Source organism: Sorex fumeus, unplaced genomic scaffold (genome assembly GCF_029834395.1).
Source record: "Sorex fumeus unplaced genomic scaffold, SorFum_2.1 ptg000122l, whole genome shotgun sequence".
In the NCBI taxonomy this organism is placed as follows: domain Eukaryota; kingdom Metazoa; phylum Chordata; class Mammalia; order Eulipotyphla; family Soricidae; genus Sorex; species Sorex fumeus.
The window spans coordinates 16,880,617-16,894,485 of NW_026606179.1; the positions used below are offsets into that span (position 1 = coordinate 16,880,617).

The window sequence follows — 13,869 nt, forward strand, 5'->3', positions numbered from 1 at the left end:
CCAAAGTAATCTCTGAACATCTCTGAGTATGCCCCCCTCCAAACAACTAACAAAAATATCAAAATATAAAACCTTGGACTGGAGTGATAGCACAGTGGGTAGGACTTTTACCTTGCCTGTGGTCATTCCAGGTCCGATTCCCAGCTTCCCATATGGTCCCCTGGGTACCGCCAGTAGTGATTCCTGAGTGCATGAGCCAGGAGTAACCCCTGTGCATTGCAAGATGTGACCCAAAAAGAAAAGAACAACATAAAATCTTGTAGCCTAATGTCTCATTTGCCTAGCCTCCTGGGGGTTAACACCACATCTGTGGACATTCACATCACATGGACTGGTCACTGCTTTCTGGTGATTTTTTTGGGGCGGGTCACACCCAGAGATGCACAGGGGTTACTCCTGGATTTGCACTCAGGAGTTACTTCTGGCAGTGCTTGGGGGACCATATGGGATGCTGGAAATTGAACCCAGGTTGGCCATGTGCAAAGCAAACACCCTACCTGCTGTACTATCACTCCAGCCCCTTTTCTTTTTTTAATGTTTTGGAGCCATACTTGGTGATGTTAGGGGGCTACTCTTGACTTGGCATTCAGGAATGACTCCTGGCAGTGCTTGGAGGACCAATGGGATGCTGAGGATCAAACCCAGGTTGGCCACATACAAGGCAAGCAACCCTGTACTATCTCTCCAGTCCTTTGTTGCTGCTATTTTTCATCTCTGTATAGTATTCCACCACTTGGCTCTATGTAGTGCACAGGTTGACCTCAGCTCTGGGGGGGGGGGGGGAGGGCTATGAAATGGGTGCCTCTAGGAATAGGAATATTCTACTTCAGCTCGTGGATGTATCTCCCTGGGGCACCTGTCCAGGAATGGAGTCCTAGTGACGGAAGATTTAGTTTTGGCATTTAGTTTCACTATAAAATATCGAGCAGGCCCAGTAACATCTCCATTATGAGACTTCTTGTTACTGTGTTTGGCATACTGAATACTTTCGGTAGCTTGCCAGGCTGTCCGAGAGGGGCAGAGGAATCAAACCTGGCTCGGCCAGGCTGGCTGCGCGCAAGGCAAACACCCTGCCACTGTGCTATCACTCCAGCAGTGTCCCCCAAATTAAGGCAAACGCTCTACCCGAACCCTCTGATTTTCAGTCCCCGCCCCACCATAACCACCAGAGGACCCCACATTGCAGTGACCTTGCCTCTGACACACCCTTGTAATCTGTCTAAACTAATTAGCACCCCCAGGCTTATGTCCCACCTCCTCCTTGCTCAGAACAAGTGCTGGTAAGGGGTGGATTATGGAGTACTGTCCCTTTGAGTTTCTACAAGAAAACCCCAGCGTGCTCAGAACACAAGTCACATTTCCCACACTTGGCTGTGGAAGGAGGCAGCAGAACTTCTGCTGTTGATGCTCAGCTCTAGAGGCTGGAACAATAGTACAGCAGGTAGGGCTTTTGCCTTGCATGCATTCAACCTGGGTTCGATTCCCAGCATCCCATATGGTCTCCTGAGCACTGCTAGGGGTAATTCCTGAGTGCAGAGCCAAGAGTAACTCCTGAGCATCACTGAATGTGACCCAAAAAGCAAAAAAACAAAAACAAAATCAAAAACGATGATACTTGGCCCTTCCTCTGGTGAGTTTTCCTGTTGGTTACGTTGGAGGCGGCCTCATCACTGTGAACTCTCACTCTGCTCCCCACCAAGGCTGAAAACTAACTATGCATCCATGGAGTTCCTTAGACTTCCGGAACCCAAGCTGGGATGTGGGACGGGACTAGAGAAAAAGCTGATCAGCCAGAGAGGTAGGACAGCGGGGAAGGCACTTGCATTGCATGTAGCTAACCTGGGTTCAATCCTCAGCACCCCATAGCATCCCCCAAGCACTGCCAGGAGTGATCTCTAAGCACAGAGCCAGGAGTAAACCCTAAGCACAGAACCTAGGTGTAGCTTCAAAAACAGAAACAAAAACATCAAATAAAAATGAAAAAAAGAGGGGCTGGAGCGATAGCACAGCGGGTAGGGCATTTGTCTTGCACACAGCCGACCCGGGCTCGATTCCGAGCATTGCATATGGTCCCCCGAGCACCACCAGGAGTAATTCCTGAAAGAAGAGCCAGGAGTAACTCCTGTGCATCTCAGGGTGTGACCCAAAAAGCCAAAAAAAAAAAAGGGGGGGGGGAGAAAAAAAGCTAACATGGGGAAATAGAAATATGCCCATCTGAGGTTCAAAGTCAGTTTCTTCTCCACTTTGGGATTCGCACCCTCACTCCTGCTAATAGGAGGCCTTCCTGAGCCCCAGCTCCTTCAGCAGGGGCTATTCCCCCATCTCCTTGGAATGCTGTCCCCCATACCCACAAGGGCTCCCACAAAGCCCGTGGGCCCAAATCCCAAAGACTTGTGGACCAGGGAAGAAAGCAGAAATAGAGTCCTCTGGGCCTCCCACCTGGGGATTCTACAAGACCCCCTGGTCGGGTCCATGGAAAGAAGACCAGGCTGGATACCACTTAAGAAACCCTGAACAGTTCCTGAAACTCACTCAGAGGCAGGTCACGCCACTGGCCACTGTTTTGTTTTATGGGTCTTTTTTTTTTTTTTTTTTTGGCTATTCAGGTGACACTCATGGCTCTGTACTCAGGGATCACTGCTGAGGGTGCTCAGGGGACCATAGAGGATGCCGGAAATCAAACCTGGGTTGGGTGTGTGCAAGGCAAGTGCCCTCCCAGCTGGTCTATGGCTCTGGCCCAGGGCAGGGCATTGTTGACAAACAGATGCAGGGTTGTGGGAACCAGGAAACAGCGTGGCCGTGCCTCAGGCCAGCAGCTCAGGGGACCAGGAAGGACCAGCAGCCGGACACCGTCCCTGACACCCGCAGAGGTGCAAATCTAGCAAGGAGCATTGGTTCTGATGTATTAGTGCTGATAACCATGGCTACCCATGGCTAAGCAGGGGGAAAAGGGATATTTGGACCACACCCTAGTCCTGGCTCTGTGCTCAGGAGTGCCCCCTGGTGGTGATAAGGCAACCATACGGGGTGTCAGAGATAGAATCCAGGTCAGCCAGGCAACTACCAGCTGTACTACCTCTCTGGTCACCTGAACAGTTTTTGTTTGTTTTAGGAACACACGTGGCAAGGCTCCGGGGATAGAACCGGGTGGCCGAATGCAGAGCAAACGTCCTACCCTCTGTACTATCTCGCTGGTCCCTCCCTGAACAGTTTTAAAATATCACAAGATTTTCAAATATTTTTTTCATGTGATGGAAGCAGCCCTCATCAGGGTGCATGGAGGTTCTGGGAAGTAAAGAGGCCCACACAGCCTGGATTTGTACCTGTCAGACCACTTCAGACTCCCAGCTCTCTGTTACAACAACTCTGAAAAATCTCAGAGGCCACAGAGATAGTACAGCAGGTAGGGTACTATGCCTTGCACGTGACAAACCCTGGTTCTATCCCCAGCACCCCATATGTCCCCTGAACATTTCCAGAAGTGATTCCAGAGCTTAGAGCCGGAGTAAGCCCTCAACACAGCTAGATAGAACCCAAAATCCTAGAGAAAAGGAAAAAAATGCCAACCCGTTTCTTTCCCATTCCGTCTCCTTTCTACCCAAAAACAAAGCAGCCCCTACTCTGCCACATTCATTCCTGGAAGCTCAAAGGTTTTGGGAAGTTTGGGGCCTCACCTCAAATATTCCATTCAACAACCATGGCCTTCTCATGCTTTTTGCTTTGTTTTGACTTTGTTTTGTTTGGGGTTTACTCCTGCCTCTGTGCTCACGGATCACCCCTGGTGGTACTCAGGGGACCCTATGTAGTGCCAAGGATTGAACCTGGGTAAGTTGCATGCAAGGCCAGAGCTCTGTCTGCTGGACTATCGTTCTGGCTTGAACCTCTGCCCATTAAAGAGGAATAGATCAGGGCTGGAGAGATAGCACAGCGGGTAGGGCATTTGCCTTGCACACGGCCGACCCGGATTCGATTCCCAGCATCCCATATGGTCCCCCAAGCACCGCTAGGAGTAACTCCTGAGTGCAGAGCCAGGAGTAACCCCTGTGCATCGCCAGGTGTGACCCAAAAAAAAGCAAAAAAAATTAATAAATAAAAAGGAATAGATCAGGGCTGAAGCATAGTCTGAGAGGAGGGCATTTGCCTTACAGGCTGCCAACCAGGGTTCAATCCCCAGCATCCATTAAGTCCCCCGGAGGCTGCCAGGAGCAATTCCTGAGCGCAGAGTCAGGAGTAACCTCTGAGCTTGCTGGGCGTGGCCAAACATAAATACATAAATAAGTCAAATATAAAGAAATACATCCACATTAATCTGCTGTTATCTGTCGAGTCCAAATGAAGCCCATTAGAGTTCAAGAAGAAAATTCAAGAACTGGAGTGATAGTACAGTGAGTAGGGCGTTTGCCTTGCCCACAGCTAACCGGGGTTTGATCCCCAACATCACATATCACTCCTGAGCACTGCCAGGAACAATTCCTAAGTGCAGAGCCAAGTGTAACCCTGAGCATTTCCAGGTGTGACCCAAAAAGACAAGAGGAGGAGGAGGAGGAAGAAAGAAAACTCAAAGGGCTGGAGAACATGCCTGGCCAGCAGGCACCCCGAGTTCAATCCCCAACAACATATGCCCCCCAGCACCAACGGGGTGAATCTGCTGTCTGTCTCCTTAACACAGGCATCAAATCACAGGTACGTAAGCCAAGTCTCACTAGAAGTGGACCCCAAGGGCCTCTGAGCACTGCTTGGTAGATGACCCCCCCAAAAAAATAAAAATGTGGGAGACTAGAGAGATGAGGAGTTAAGCAGGGTGCTTGCCTTGCACTCAGCAGACCAGGGTTCAATTCCCAGCATCCCAGGAGCACTGCCAGGGTGATTCCTGAGTGCAGAGCTAGGAGTAATTCCTGAGACCCAAAAACCAAAAGAGCAAAACAAAACAAAATGTGGGGGCTGAAGTGAGTACAGAGAGGGCACTTGCCTTGCATAAAGTCAAACCGGTTTCAATTCCCAGCATCCCAAGTGGTCCCCTGAGGCCCACCAGGAGCGGCCCCTAACTAGGGCCCGAGGCCAATAGTAAGCCCTGAGCACCGCCAGATGTGGGCCCACCAAACAAAACAGGGCCCAGAGAAATAATACAGCGGTATGGCGCTTCCCTTGCATGTGGCCAACTTGGGGTTCCATTCCTACCGTCCCATATGGTCCCTTGCGCCTGCCAGGAGTGATTTCCGAGTGAAAATGCCGGGAGTAACCCCTGAACACCAACAAATGTGCCCCCACCAAAATCAAACAAAAACAACAACAAATTCGGATTAGGAGTTTGAGAATGCTCAGAGGAAAAGGAACTTGCCTAGCATACCGCTAGCGGTCACTCCTGAGCACAGAACCCCTTAGCACCTCGAGGTGTGTAAAACCCTCCACCCCACCCCCAAAAAAAATATGCAAATTCATGAACCCACCCTGAGCCTGCTGAACAAAACACTATACTGGGGTGTTTAGTTGAGCCTAATTAGGCCCTCGGGTATCAAGGGCCTCCCACCAAGCCCTCGAAGGTTACAAACAACCTTCTACAACGCCCGCAGTGCCCGGGGGCGCCCGTCGCGACCTCACGCGACTACAGCTCCCAGATGCTTTGCGAACCGCGGCGCCCACCCGCGATGCCGCCCGGACTACAACCCCCACAATGCACCGCGGTGGAACTACCGCCCCTAGCGGTTCCCGGGCGTCGCCACGTCGGCTGCGCAGGGCTAGGCCAGGCTCGGGCAGCGCCGGGGGAGTCGGCCGGGCCCGGGGCTCGTTACATCCGTGCGACCCGTTGCGACGCAGAGATGGCGGCCGAGACGAGCCAGCAGGATGCCGAAGCGGAAGGGCTGAGCGCCAAGTGAGCAAAGCGGCTCTAGACCCCCTGGGTCGCCCCCCCACCCCACCCCGCCCAGCCCCGCTCCATCCTCGCATCCGGGAAAACAGGGCCCCCCCCCCCCGGACGCCAGAGTCCAGATCCCTGGACCCCCGAGGACTCCGGAGCCCGGGGCCGCCGCGGCCCCCTCCGCTGGGCTCCGTGAACCCTCCCCTTCACCCCAGGACCCTGAATCCGCTCCCCGCTTTGCCTTATCGCCGGGGGCGGGGGCGGAGGGTGGTCGGCGCCCCATCCCTGCCTCCCGCTGACCCGGGCCGCGTCCAGCAGGACGCTGCTGCCGAAATTGATCCCCTCCGGCGTGGGCCGGGAGTGGCTGGAGCAACGGCGCGCCACCATCAGGCCTTGGGGCACCTTCGTGGACCAGCGGCGCTTCTCGCGGCCCCGCAACCTGGGCGAGCTGTGCCAGCGCCTCGTCCGCAATGTGGAGTTCTACCAGAGCAACTACGTGTTCGTGTTCCTGGGCCTCATCCTCTACTGCGTGTGAGAACTGGCCCCCACCCCCGCGCCGGCCCCACCCCCTCCGCCAGTCCCCGCACCCGGGCGCGCATCCCGCACTGGCAGCCGTTCTACCCACACGCAGCTGCCAGCCCTTCCTTTCACTAGCTCCCCGGGAGGGTAGCGCTTCCAACTTTTCCTTTGGTTTTGTTGGTTTGGGGGGCCACACTGGCCGCTGCTCCAGTGTCACTCCCGGAGACACGTAGGGGTCCAGGCAGTGCCAGGGGTCGAACTCCAGCCTCCTGGTGCTGAGTGAGCTCAACCTTTCCAGTTATTGTGTGTGTGTGTGTGTGTGTGTGTGTGTGTGTGTGCAGAGTGAGCTCAACCTTTCCAGTTCTTGTGTGTGTGTGTGTGTGTGTGTGTGTGTGTGTGTGAGCTCAACCTTTCCAGTTCGTTCGTGTGTGTGTGTGTGTGTGTGTGTGTGTGTGCTGCCTCCCTAGCAACGCTGGGAGCTCTGCGGCAGTGCCCCAGGGCTACTCCCAGGATGTGGTGCCAGAGATTAAATCAGAGCTCCAGGGTGCAAAGCTTGTGCTTCAGCTCCAAGGATTCGCTCCGCCACCCACCCCCCTTCTGCCAGGGTTTTTAAAGGCACAGCCACATCAACTGGACAGAGATACCAGATGTGACCTGGTCATGCCTGGCCCCAGGAGGTGGTCTGCATCCACCAATAAATTTCAGGGTCCCCTGATTGGCCCAGCCTGCCCCCTGACGGGCGCCTCCATGCTCTCTCCTCCAGGGTGACCTCCCCTATGCTGCTCGTGGCTCTGGCCGTCTTCTTTGGCGCCTGTTACATCCTCTACCTGCGCACCCTGCAGTCTAAATTTGTGCTTTTCGGTAAGAAATTCCTGCCCTTTAAAATCCTGTCGCCTGAAACCCATCTCAGCCCAAGACTAAATCCAAACTCAGTCCCCACAATCGAAACTCTTAGAGCTCAAACACGCAGATACCCCCGCCCTGGCTCAGCCCCTGGGATTGCATTTCTCAAGGGAGACTCTCAGGAACTGACTCCCATCCGGTGTGCCTGCCCCTTAAACTTAACTGGCTGGAAAAGGGAGCTGCTGATACTCCTCTTGGACACCAGGTGGCGGCATTACCCCATCCTAGCTGTGTTCCAGTCCTCTTCCCTGCCTGGGCTTGCAACTTTTCAGAGTGAAGGCTTGTTTCATGTCCCTTGGGAACTCAAGGGGGACCTGAGTCCCCAATCTAGAAGTATAAGAGGAGTTGGGATCAGACAGGAGGTGCCAGACCCTCAGGGGTCTGCAGATTGTGTACTTGACAGGTGGGCTGGGTGCAGAGGTGGAACTCACCTGGCCACACTTGCTTCGGCCACCTGGCCACCTGTTGCCACTGGATGGACAGATACAACCTTTTATTCTTCCATGAGATACCAGAAATTCCGTTTTTCTGTCTGCCACAAATCACCCTCTGGCGGAACACTGACCGGACTCCAAAAACTGCATCCACGGGTCAGACTGGGTCCTTGGGCTGCCAGTTTGAGACACCTAGTCTCTGGCTGCAGATTGGAGAAGGAGGGACCCCCACCCATGGGGGACAAGGAAGCTGGAGGACTTCCTGGAAGAAGTGGGTGGTAAAGGCTGAGAGCAAGGCCTTCAGGACCTCACCTATGGCTGGGCACTCGGCATGAAGAGTTTGGATTCTAAACTTAAATCCCCAGAGCTGTGACTAGAACGGGGATGGATAGAAAGCTGACTCGGGAGGGAAAAAACGAGTGTGCCGGCCACTCCTGTGTCCTCTCTCCCCAGGCCGTGAGGTGACCCCAGCCCATCAGTATGCACTGGCGGGAGGTGTCTCCTTTCCCTTCTTCTGGCTGGCAGGTGCAGGTTCAGCCGTCTTCTGGGTCCTGGGTGAGTTCTGGGGCCTGGGGGTGGGGCCAGGGAGGGGCCCCGGAGGGGTGGAGGGGCGGCCACGGACTGTTTGTTCTTCCCGGCAGGAGCCACGCTCGTGGTCATCGGCTCCCACGCTGCCTTCCACCAAATCGAGCCAGCAGATGGGGAGGAACTGCAGATGGAGCCTGTGTGAGGCGTCCCCCTGGTACTAAACAGCACCCCCCTCAAACCCTGCCCCTCCCACCCCGGGACCCTGATGTCTCTGCTGTCCCCACCTGAGGCCCCCACTCCACTGCCAGTGGCGCAAAGAGTCCAGCTTCAGAATTAAAACTGACAGTTGTCATTCCGCATTTGTTCTCCAAGGTTCTTCCTGGGCTAGGGGGTGCTGGGAGACTGCTGAGCCCCAGGTGGAGGGGCGGGGATCAAATGGGATCAAGAAGAAAAACATGGGGGGGAGGGGCGTCTAGAGCCCTGATACAATGGGCAGGGTCATGCCTTGCAGGCTGCTGACCAGATTTGATTTCCAGCACCCCAAATGGTTCCCTGAGCCCCTCCAGGAGTGACCCCTGAGCACAAAGCCAGGAGTAAGCACAGCCGGGTGTGGCCATCCCCATTCCCCAAAAAAGTGACAGTCTCCCAGAAATGGACAGAGGCTTGTGTGTGTGTGGGGGGGGGGGGAGTGGAGAGAAAGAGTGGGAGAGAGAGAGAAATACTGGCCTGAGGAATCTCAGCTGAGACGCAGTGCGCAGGATTTTTATTTTGAGGCGACCGAGTGTAGAGTGCACAGTGCACACCCCCTGTCTAGAGTGCACCTGAACTCGAGACCTCCAGCCACACACCCCCACCCCTACGCACACACACACACACACACACACACACACACACACACCAGGGAGACAGCTCCAAGGGGGTGGCACAGGCTTGGCCTGCAGGAGCCTCACAGTCAGTACCCCAGAGCATAATGGTCCCCTGAGCCACTAATTAACAAAATGAACAGAAGATGTCCCCCAACCCCCACCCGAAAATCCAACTCCCCAGCTGTGCAGGCAGGCCTCTCTGGATTAGGTGAGCCTACTCTGCAGAGGAGGTTCTGGAGTCAACCTTCCAGGGCCTCCCTGCAGTGAATCCGCCCAGCAGCCAAGCGGCTGCAGAACCTAGAAGAGGGGCCTGGAGGGGAGGGGCTGGGGGTGGGGAGGAAGGGGCGTGGTCAGGGAGAGGGCGTGCCCGGGAGGCGGACCTCGCGGGGGTGGGGGCGGTCCTGGGCTTGGTTTCTCCCTGCGTGCAAGCTTTTCCTTGGACATTGAAGGCCATCCATCAAGTGAGAACACCCAGCACTGCAAGGGGGAAGGATGAGGCTCCAGGCCTGGGGTCCCACGTGCTCTAGGAGGTCCCTTGCAGGACAAGTAAGTGGGGGCTGGGACATAACCCAGTGGTACATTTCACTCCAATGTTACAAGTTTCCATCTCCAGTCCCCCCAAAACAAGCTCAGGTGCCAAGGCCTTTCCTCTGCAGAAAAGGCCACAGGAGGTGTAGTGGTTAAAAGGTGTAAAATATCAGGGCTGGAGTGATAGCACAGCAGGTAGGGTGTTTACCTTGCATGCAGCCAACATGACTAACATAGGTTCGATTCCCAGCACCCTGAACCCTGAGCACCGCCAGGAGCAATTCCTGAGTGCATGAGCCAGGAGTAACCCCTGAGCATCACCTGGTGTGACCCGAAAAGAAAAAAAAAGTGTGAAATATCTCATTCCAATGATTGGGTTTTGGTTTTACTTTTTTTTTTTGCCATATTCAGCAAAGCTCAGGGGTTACTCCTGGCTCTGTGCTCAGAAATCACTCCTGGCGGGCTCAGGGTTCAGGCGGGGTGCCATAGATGAACCTGGGTCAGCCCAAGGGCAAGGCAAACTCCCCAAGGGCTGTGTTGTTTTGGCCTCTGGGGGCAGGGTACTAATATTTGGCTGTACTGGTCTAAAGGATTATTTTCATTTGTTTATGTATATGGGGGGGGTTGGGGGTCACACCCCGCAATGCTTAGGGGTTACTCCTGGCACTGCACTCAGGAATCACTCCTGGCAGTGCTTGGGGGACAATATGGGATGCCAGGGACCAAATTCGGGTAGACAGTGCAAGGTAAGTGTCCTAGCTGCTGTACTATCGCTCTGGCCTGCACCTGTTTATTTTTTGCTTTGTTTCTTTTGGGGGCACCACTGCCTATGATTCTTGGGGGTTCTACCAGCTCAGTGCTCAGGATTTTCTCCTAGAGGTGCTCAGTGGGCCATGTGGTATAGGGGGTTTGTAAAAGTACAAGTAATGGGGCTAGAGCGATAATACAGTGTGAAGGCACTTGCCTTGCACAAAGTTGATCCAGATTCGATCCCAGATATCCCACATGGTCCCCAAGCACCACCAGGAGTGATTCCTGAGTGCAGAGCCAGGAGTGACCTCTGAGCATCACCAGGTGTGGCCTGCCCCCAACCCCCAAAAGAATGCAGTTTAGGGCAGTGATGACTCAGGTGCTCTTGACTTGCTTGTGTAAGGCCTCATGTACTTGTGTAAGGCCTCATGTACAGTTGCTGGCAACCCACTGCCCAAGCTTTGGACTGTCCAGTCCTGTTAGCCAGGTATAGCTGGATGCAACTGGAAGTAACTGCTGGGCTAACAGAGCTCTGCTTGAAACCCCCCATCCTTCCTCCCCCCACCCCACCCCCACCATTACACTTGCAAGAAAAAAATGTGAAGGGCCAGAGAAAGGGCACATGCTTTACATTTGTGAGGTTCTGGCACTTGGGGACTCCCCCAAGTCCCACCATGGCCCTTTTGGCTCCTGAGCACAGAGTATCGGTTCCCCCAGGAATGGCCCCACCCCACAGCCACTGGGGGTGGTCTCTGTAAAGGAAAGACAAAAACGTAGTTAAGGCGAACATATGAAGGGATAGAGGGAGGGGTCCCCCTGGCTCAGATGCTGGGAACACACAACACCCCCTTCCTGCAAACAAGAAGCCCTGTCCCCTTCTGCAGGTAGCAGTACTGCCCCAGGGACAGATAACAGTGCTCATTATGTTCCTGGGTACAGGAGGGCCACTGGGGAAAACTCCCAGGGCCGGGAAGAAAGTGCAAAGGGCCTGAGGTAGACTCATTCAGTAAGGGAGCCTTGCTTAGCTGGTGGAGGGAGGGAGAGAGGGGAACTGCCCTAGGAGATGCCTTGGTGGGGTGGGATAGTCACACAGGGCATGCAGCCAGGCCCATGTAAAGAACCTATGGAGGGGGCTTAAGAAGGGGAGTGACTGGGGAGGCCAGAAACCTCCTTTGGGGCAGAATATTCTGGTAAACTTCAGGAACAGCACCGGTGAACAGCGATGGGAAAGAATTCATGGAGCATTAGAATGGATGGAGCATTCTAGATTTGCTTCTAAGCCTCAGTATAGCTTTCAACAATCATGTCATTAAACACTGTGAACGGTAGTTGGATACTGAGACTTCTAGCTAATAAAATGCTCAAATATGTAGCTACTTAATTTTCAGCTGTTGTACATGGACAACCCAAGCTCTCCAGGTTATATTCTTCTATTTTATTTTATTTTTATTTTTGGGTCATACCTGACAATGCACAGGGGTTACTCCTGGTTCTGCACTCAGGAATTAGCCCTGACAGTGTTCAGGGGACCATATGGGATGCTGGGAATCAACCCGGGTATGCAAGGCAAATGCCCTACCCGCCCTACCCACTGTGCTATCTCTCCAGCCCCAGGTTATATTCTTGATGATAAGAAAAATGCAAAGACGTAGGGGTGAAGGGATTATACACTGGGGAGGGTGCTTATAGCCAACCTGGGTTCGATCCTTGGCATCCTATATAGTCCCCTGAGCACCACCAGGAGTAATTCCTGAGTGCAGAGCCAGGAGTCAGCCCTGAGCATCACTGGGTGTGTCCCAAAAGCCAATTTAAAAAAAAAAAAAAGAAAAATGGGGGTGTTTGTGGGGGTGGGAGATGTAGCTAAGGGATAATTAGACCTCTTGCCTCTGGCATGCAAGAGGCCTGGGTTCCTTGCCTGCCACTGCAGTCAAAAGAGAAAAGAGGGGGCTGGAGCAATAGTACAGCAAGTAGGGCGTTTGCCTTGCACACGGCTGACCCGGGTTCGATTCCCAGCATCCCATATGGTTCCCTGAGCACCGCCAGGGTGATTCCTCAGTGCAGAGCCAGGAGTAACCCCTGAGCATCGGCGGGTGTGACCCAAAAAGCAAAGAAAAAAAAAAAAGAGAGAGAGAGAAAAGAAAGAACAAGAAATATGCTCTGGGGGCTTAGGCTGGAGGGAGTCAGACATGGGACGGTGAGCCCACAGGCAGTGGTATGGAATGGAGGGAGGGGAGAGGGAAGAAGATTCTGGAAGACAGGGGCTGGGCTATGTGACCAGCCTGAGTGGGAGCAGGGTGAGGGGGCAGGCAAGTAGGACCCCATGGAGTCGGAGTACCCGTCCAGCTGCTCACATTGATCCCAGTCACGATGGGCACACTTCCACAGATCGCCACCAGGGGGCGACAAAGGGCTTCCTGCCGGGTCTCCCGCTGAGGAACATGGACACAGCCTAGAAGAGACACACAGCCGCCCACTCCTGCCCGCGCGCGTGGGGGGGGGGGGCGGCTCCTCTGCCAGGGTCTTAAGCTGGCAGAAAGGATTTGTTGTGGGGGGCATACCCGGCGATGCTCAGGGGTCACTCCTGGCTCAGGAATTACTCCTGGCAGTTCCCCAGGACGATATGGGACGCTGAGACTCATGAACTGTGGGCAAGTAAGTGCCCCACCCGCTGGACCATCCCTCCAAACCCAACAGGAAGGATCTTTTGTATGTTCTTGCCAACCTGGTTATGCCCAGGGCTGACTCCTGGCTCTGCACTTAGGAGTCACTCCTGGGGATGCTTAAGGGACAATATGGGATGCGGAGACTGAACCCTGGTCAGCCACATGCGAAGGAAGTGCCCTCCCCGCTGCACTACCTCTCCAGCCCCAGAAAGGATTTGTTTACTACCAATGTTTCCAGGGGAGAGGCCCAGAAGAGTGATGGTCCCTGTGTCCAGTTTGCCTCTGGCTTGGAGTGGATGTGAGTGGGAGTGTTTGGAGGTGACTGAAGGTGGGCAGGGAGACCCCTGTGGCAGTGGACAGCAGCCTGGGGCTGGAGCATTAGCATGACCATATCGGGGGTGACCAACTCCAGGTCCAGCTGTGAGGTCCAGCTATTGATATGCTTAGCTCAGAAAACCTTCTGAGAAGGCTGGGGGTCAATTGGAGTCCATCTCCCACCTCCCTTCCTTGATGACGTTGGAGTTAAGAGTTTTGGAGGAACCAGAACTTGGTGTCTCATCCAAGGGACAAAAGTCTGGTTTGCAAATCCTGGGGTTCAGTTGAATGGGAGTGACCAATACAGCTCTGGTGGACTTAATGTCAAAGAGCTTGTGGACCCCAGGTTTGGGGGGACAGGGACAGGGATTACAGTTGCCCAGCATGGGATGGCAATGCCAGGGAGGACCTACACTTCATTTCAGGTGCCAGGCTGGGCAACTATCTGGTCGTCTCATTTGGGGTTGACAGCCTGGGCCCCAGTTTCTGGTTAGGGGCTGATGCCAGCT

At 54.3% G+C, this 13,869-nt stretch overlaps 1 protein-coding gene across 1 annotated transcript; it reads left to right on the plus strand.

Moving 5' to 3' along the window:
* The first annotated feature begins 5,687 nt into the window (after nucleotides 1-5,687).
* On the plus strand, nucleotides 5,688-8,597 carry RABAC1 (Rab acceptor 1). Its single transcript, XM_056136789.1, has 5 exons — nucleotides 5,688-5,869; nucleotides 6,173-6,385; nucleotides 7,137-7,234; nucleotides 8,164-8,265; nucleotides 8,352-8,597. The coding sequence occupies exons 1-5, from the start codon at nucleotides 5,817-5,819 to the stop codon at nucleotides 8,438-8,440; spliced, it is 555 nt and encodes a 184-aa protein (XP_055992764.1). The 5' UTR covers nucleotides 5,688-5,816; the 3' UTR covers nucleotides 8,441-8,597.
* Nucleotides 8,598-13,869: the final 5,272 nt, after the last annotated feature.

Coding starts and splice junctions, on each gene's coding strand:
- RABAC1 (XM_056136789.1), top strand. CDS start 5,817: ATGGCGGCCGAGACGAGCCAGCAGGATGCCGAAGCGGAAGGGCTGAGC. Junction 5,870..6,172: donor GCGGAAGGGCTGAGCGCCAA/GTGAGCAAAGCG, acceptor CGCGTCCAGCAG/GACGCTGCTGCCGAAATTGA. Junction 8,266..8,351: donor AGCCGTCTTCTGGGTCCTGG/GTGAGTTCTGGG, acceptor TCTTCCCGGCAG/GAGCCACGCTCGTGGTCATC.